The following is a 6,000-nucleotide window of genomic DNA, read 5'->3' as shown; positions in this document are numbered from 1 at the left end:
TACTAACTAACTAACTAACTAACTAACTAACTAACTAACTATAGCCTGGACTTTAGATCTTTAACCTATTATACACCAATCTGTATACCAGATTATAATATCGGCTATTATCAAAGCATATTGTCGACTTTAGAACTGACTAAATTCCTGGCTGCTAAACAGAATATAGTAATGATTATAGGACACACTATGGTCTCGACTGTCGAACAGAGTATAGTCTTTACTGTAAGAAGTTTCGACTATTGATTGGACAATAGCCTCTATATATATATACCAGACTACAGTCAATACTTCAGTCTCTGCTATAGATTAGAATATAGGCTTATCTATAGAGCGTACTGTAAATAACATACTATAGATTGATTTATAATTTTCGAGTATACACCGGACTATAGAGCAGACTATTGATAATACTATAATTTTGCCTATTGAGCTGCTTACTGTCTGAAATATAGGCCTGATTATGGTCTCAACTATAGTTCCGACTATATACCTGACCGTCTATAGACTAGGCTATAGTCACAATATATGCCATGCTATAGGGAAGACTATAGACCAGCCTTAATCGACTATAGTCTCGACTATAGATATAATTATAGTCTCGGTTGTAGGCAATACTATAGACCCGACTATAGTCAAGACTAAAGAGAAGACTGTGGCAGTACTATAGTATCGACTATAGAGTAGATTATATTCTCGACAATAGAGCATATCTTAGTCTAGACTATGGAGCAGATTGTAGTCTAAACTATAGAACGTCTCTTCTTTAAATAGATTATAAAGTCGACTATATGCTAGACCTGTCTACAGTCTTGATTAAGGCGTGATTCAGTCTGAATTTAGGCCACAGTCCATAGTCTCAATATAGATGAAACTAGACTATTGGAAATTATATAGTCTATACTATGTTCTCGGCTACAGACCTAACCATATTAACGACTACAGACTATAGTCCCAGCTACATACATACGTATTACATATAAAGGCGATAAGGATATACATTATGTAACTGACTATATTAAACATCTGTTTTTATTTTTTACAAAATATTTTTTTTTTTTTCAATTAATGTTAATGTATTAATAACAACTAATGTGTAAAAAATATATATTTTATCACAAACCACGTACAAACATATTAATTTTTTCAATCTTTATGTACTTTATTTCCAGAGCTGAAAAAAAAAATACTAAAGACTGGGGCAATATGGCCAATGATGATGTGGATACTGATGATGTTGTTAAATAAAAAATAAATGGAACAATTTTTTTTTGCAAAATATAAATTTTAAAGAGCTAAAATTTTGTAAAAAAAAACAGCAAAAATAATTGTTTAATAAAAATATAAAATGATAAAATATCCAAACAAATAAGGGATCTGCCAACAATTTAAGCAAACAGCATATAAAGATAAAAAATAAATAAATAAATTGTAAAAAAATAATAAAAAAATATGCATAAAAATGTTAAAAATCTAAATAAATATTTTAACTACAGCAACAAACACACATACATTTGTATAAGAAATAACAATGACATTTGAATATTTTAACAACTTTTTTAATACGACAGCAAGTGCAACAAAAAACAAACAAACAACATGTCCAACAACAGCAAATATTTGCAATAGCAATAATAATAGTAGTAGTAGTAAAAATAGTAGTAGCAGTCAAAAAAGTACTACTTTTAACAGTAGTAGCAGTAGTAAAAATTCAGCAACAAATACCAGCACACGTCTCTATCCAACTGCATTAAGAAGAAAAATACGTAAAACTTCCAGACGGAAGAGGAAACGTAGACGTAGCGGATGTTTACACAACAATGACAACAGCAGCAACTTTGTAAATATGGTGGACAATATAACGGCAACAGCAGTAGTAGCAAGAACCAACAAAACAACTAAAAGTTATAAATGTAAACTAAGTGTAAATAATACAAGGACAAAAACAGGCAAATTACAGTCGTACATTAATAAACATAATAAAAGAACAAATACAATAATAAGCCAAGATATTTTATTAGTAAATGTAAATGTTGCTTACATATTTGGAATAGTATACGTAGTAGCTGCCATATGACTAAAAGTAGTGGCAGTTGTAGTAGTATCAGTTGCAGGTTTAATAGATGTTGCAGTAATTGTTACAATTGTAGTTGTAGCAGGAAAAGATAAGCTTAATAGTAAAAAATATAGTGACACTGTTATTATCCCAAACAACACAAATAAAAACAACAGCAAAATTAGCACATGCAACAACTACAACAACTGCAACGGCAGCAGTAGCATCATCTAATAGAAAATATGCCACAAATAATGTTTACAAAAGTAAAAAAGTTCAATTACATTTAAAACAGCAACAAAAAATTCAACAATGGCAGCTTAAATATTTATACGCTCTAGGGAAATGTTTTGTAAAAACAACAACAAGGCAACAACAGAAACAAGAACATGTACATGATACAGCACAACCCCAAATAACAACAAAATTACTACTAAACTCTAGTAATACTACAACACGAACTGCACTTTCAACATCATCATCTGCAACAGCAACAAAAATAACTAGCACAACATTATCATCAACAACCCCTTCATATGTAAATACTACTAGCAACACTTTTTCTACTCTACTACAACCCAAATGCAAGGTTTTAACAACAAACGCTAACAGCTCCTCCTTAACTCACTCTTACTCCTGCTCAACGCCGTCATCATCATCATCAGCATCATCATTCTCCACATGGTATAGTTTAACTTGCCCGGCTCCAGCTTTCAGAATTCTCAATGAATTGTATGGTGTGATATTTATGACTCTACTGGTGCTTAGCATATGCCACAATAACGGTAAGTTTTCCAATTTTTTTTTCTGTTTTTTCCACTCTTCCCTTCACTCACTCTTTATTTTGTGTATTTATTTTGGTAACTGCAACCAACTAAAAATAAATTGTATGTATTAAAAAAAAAAAAAAAACAGAAAAACAAATAAATGATTGTTGTTACCACACATAATAACTGTATGTAACTATGTGCACAATGGGCTTAAAGTTAATAAAATTACATAAATTTTAAATTCAAAACAAATATAAAATTACCCTTTAATAAAGTTTATGATTTCATAAGTCATATTGACAGACATTTGGTGAGGATTGTTTTCTAGCAAACATGATTTTCAACATTGATTTGTTATTAGCTATCACATGATGAGGGAACAAATTTGTCAAAAATGCGAGATGTCCTTAACATACTACTAACATTCAGGTTAGTGAAACATTGTCAGAAAATAAGACTGTGTGTAACTTCTTAAATCATGGAAATATAACCGTATAGGTTTACCACTACGAATTTTGCCCAAATCATGCACTTTTTTCTGGGTCCTCAAAGATGTAATTTTTGTAAAAAAGTGATTATTTTCTCAGGCTCATATCTTGCAAACCGTTCGGATTTACTCTCTGAAGCAAAGTTGTAGCTCTTGTCATAAAGATCGAAAAAAAAAACACATTTGTACGTATACGTGTTAATGATTTATTGATATTACAAATATTAAGTATACGCCTAATTTTTCTTTTTTTGTAAAACGTAAAAAATCCATTTTTTTTTAAGTTTTTTGCGATTTTGATCGTGAAGATTTTTTAGAGACAATTTTTGTCTTTTATGACAAGAGCTACAACTTTGCCTCCTAACGGTTTGTAAGATATGAGCCTGAGAAAATAATCTCTTTTGTGCTAAAATGACTCCCGTCCTACTATGTAGTTGGTGAAACAAAAAATGCATGACTTTGGGCAAAACTTTTTTTGTCTTTTATCACATATGAATTCCGCGCCAAAAGAAGTAATCATCGTATCCCAGGATCTAATCAAATAGATAAAGTACGGGCAAGATTTCCAAGGCCCGTCCTACTACTGTAGTTGGTGAAAAAAACTTTCAAGATATTGCAATATGTGACCGATCGTTATCATATTTTGAACGATTTCGGTCATGATTCGCTTTAATCGAATCACAAGGTTCCTTCTGATTGTCTAGCCAGTTGTCAACAGAGCGATAACACAAAATATAGAACATAACGTTAACGCCATAGACATTTTTGTGTAGATTCGGGTGGTTGGTCGTGCTTTACACACAATCTCTTACGATTTGTGTTATTATAATCGATCTATTTTTTATTGTAAGGAATGATTCTGTGCATTAATAGTTTTCTTTTATAGAGTTTAAATATAAGTTCGGACATGCAATGTCGTCTATCAAGCTCTTTCGACTTCAATTCATATGGTACTCAATATCCCTACTGATACAAAGTTGTAGCTTTTGTCATAAAGAACAAAAATTGTCTCTAAAAAAATCTTCAAGTTCAAAATCGCAAAATATTTAAAAAATCAATTGTTTATGTGTTAAAATTAGGCGTACTTAATATTTGTAATATCAATAAATCATTAACACGTATACGTACAGATGTCGTTGATAAAAGCAGTGTAATCACAATGTAAAACTATTTGCTTTGTTTTCCCATGGATCTGTTCCATAATCATGAATGTTCTTGTCAGACATAAATTAGGTGAACTGAGGTAATTTAGCTCCTGATAAAAATGTTATCATCGTGTCCTAAAGTTAAAAAACCCTAGTTTTTGGATGCTATAATAGCTCGAAGACTCCAGATGTGATGGAACTTTGAATAGGGTTCGGCATTCTCATTTGAGAACATCAGATAGTAATGTGTTATTTGGGCTTAATTACATATACACACATACATTTCTATTTCCTATAAGCACTGCTCCATTGTGTATCAATTTTCCTCTTTGTAGAGAATAAGTTATCCCGTATAATTTGGTGTAACAACATTCAATGTTTGTTAAGCATATTATGCACTAACTTTTATACGACGTATACACAAGCCATGAGTTTTTTTCATTTTCAAAATATTCATAGATACACCAACATATGTAGGCATATGTACTATATGTTTGCGTGGGAATTTCCGGTGCAATATATAAATAAGTATGATCGTGTTTGTGTGTGCATATTCAACCGAACTTGAAAAATATAATTTTGGCCAAGAATGAAATATGAATATTGGGGAAAAAACTCCCATATGGTAAAGTTTCCTCATTTCATTTTATTTCATATAAATGTTCTTTTAGCTCTTTTTGCTCTTTTTAAAAAATAAATTTAATTTTTAGTGTCAAATTGTTGGATAAACTCACCGCTACCAAAATGCCCGGATAAAACATACATTTTTGTGATGTTCTTGTAGAGAAAGTTTGTTTAGAAAATTTGATTTATTAAAACTACTAATGGTTATTTGAAAGGGAGTTTATGATGCCAAAAGGAACAGTATCAAATGTGGGAATACATACAATAGCTGTGTGTATAGCTACATGTGTAAAGAATGCAATTTAAATTTATTTATTGGATTAAATGAAAATTTTAGAAACGTTTATTAAAAGAGGAGTGCAATTAACAAAAACTTTTAATATTATCCGATTTTATAAAATTTGAATTTCAGAGGAACAAAAGTATTACGTAGATAATAGTGTTAAAATATTGTAACAGATTTTTAAGTGTAATTTTCATATTAGAAAGATTTTGCGAAAAAACGTGTAAAATCAGCAGAATATTTATTAGTTTATTGGGTTATCTAAATTTGTTATAATTATTCTAATTACTATATAAATAGACTAGACTATAGTCTAGTCTATAGTCCAGTCTATAGTCTAGTCTATAGTCTAGTCTATAGTCTAGTCTATAGTCTAGTCTATAGTCTAGTCTATAGTCTAGTCTATAGTCTAGTCTATAGTCTAGTCTATAGTCTAGTCTATAGTAGTCTATAGTCTAGTCTATAGTCTAGTCTATAGTCTAGTCTATAGTCTAGTCTATAGTCTAGTCTATAGTCTAGTCTATAGTCTAGTCTATAGTCTAGTCTATAGTCTAGTCTATAGTCTAGTCTATAGTCTAGTCTATAGTCTAGTCTATAGTCCAGTCTATAGTCTAGTCTATAGTCTAGTCTATAGT

General features: G+C 30.6%; 1 protein-coding gene across 1 annotated transcript in view; it reads left to right on the top strand.

The window, feature by feature from the left end:
- Positions 1-1,641: 1,641 nt before the first annotated feature.
- LOC119609872 (putative GPI-anchored protein pfl2) overlaps positions 1,642-6,000 on the top strand; it is a gene marked incomplete at its 5' end in the record, with an annotated part of 103,773 nt that continues 99,414 nt past the window's right edge. The window contains 2 exons of the mRNA XM_037964865.1: positions 1,642-1,924; positions 2,157-2,841. Coding sequence (XP_037820793.1) covers positions 1,642-1,924; positions 2,157-2,841 — 968 coding nt within the window. The remainder of the gene's footprint in view (positions 1,925-2,156; positions 2,842-6,000) is intronic.

The sequence above is a fragment of the Lucilia sericata genome, unplaced genomic scaffold, assembly GCF_015586225.1.
Source record: "Lucilia sericata isolate MDLA Ls3-8-SP2 unplaced genomic scaffold, ASM1558622v1 Contig001075F_arrow, whole genome shotgun sequence".
Classification (NCBI taxonomy): domain Eukaryota; kingdom Metazoa; phylum Arthropoda; class Insecta; order Diptera; family Calliphoridae; genus Lucilia; species Lucilia sericata.
This window is presented reverse-complemented; position numbering and strand designations above follow the sequence as displayed.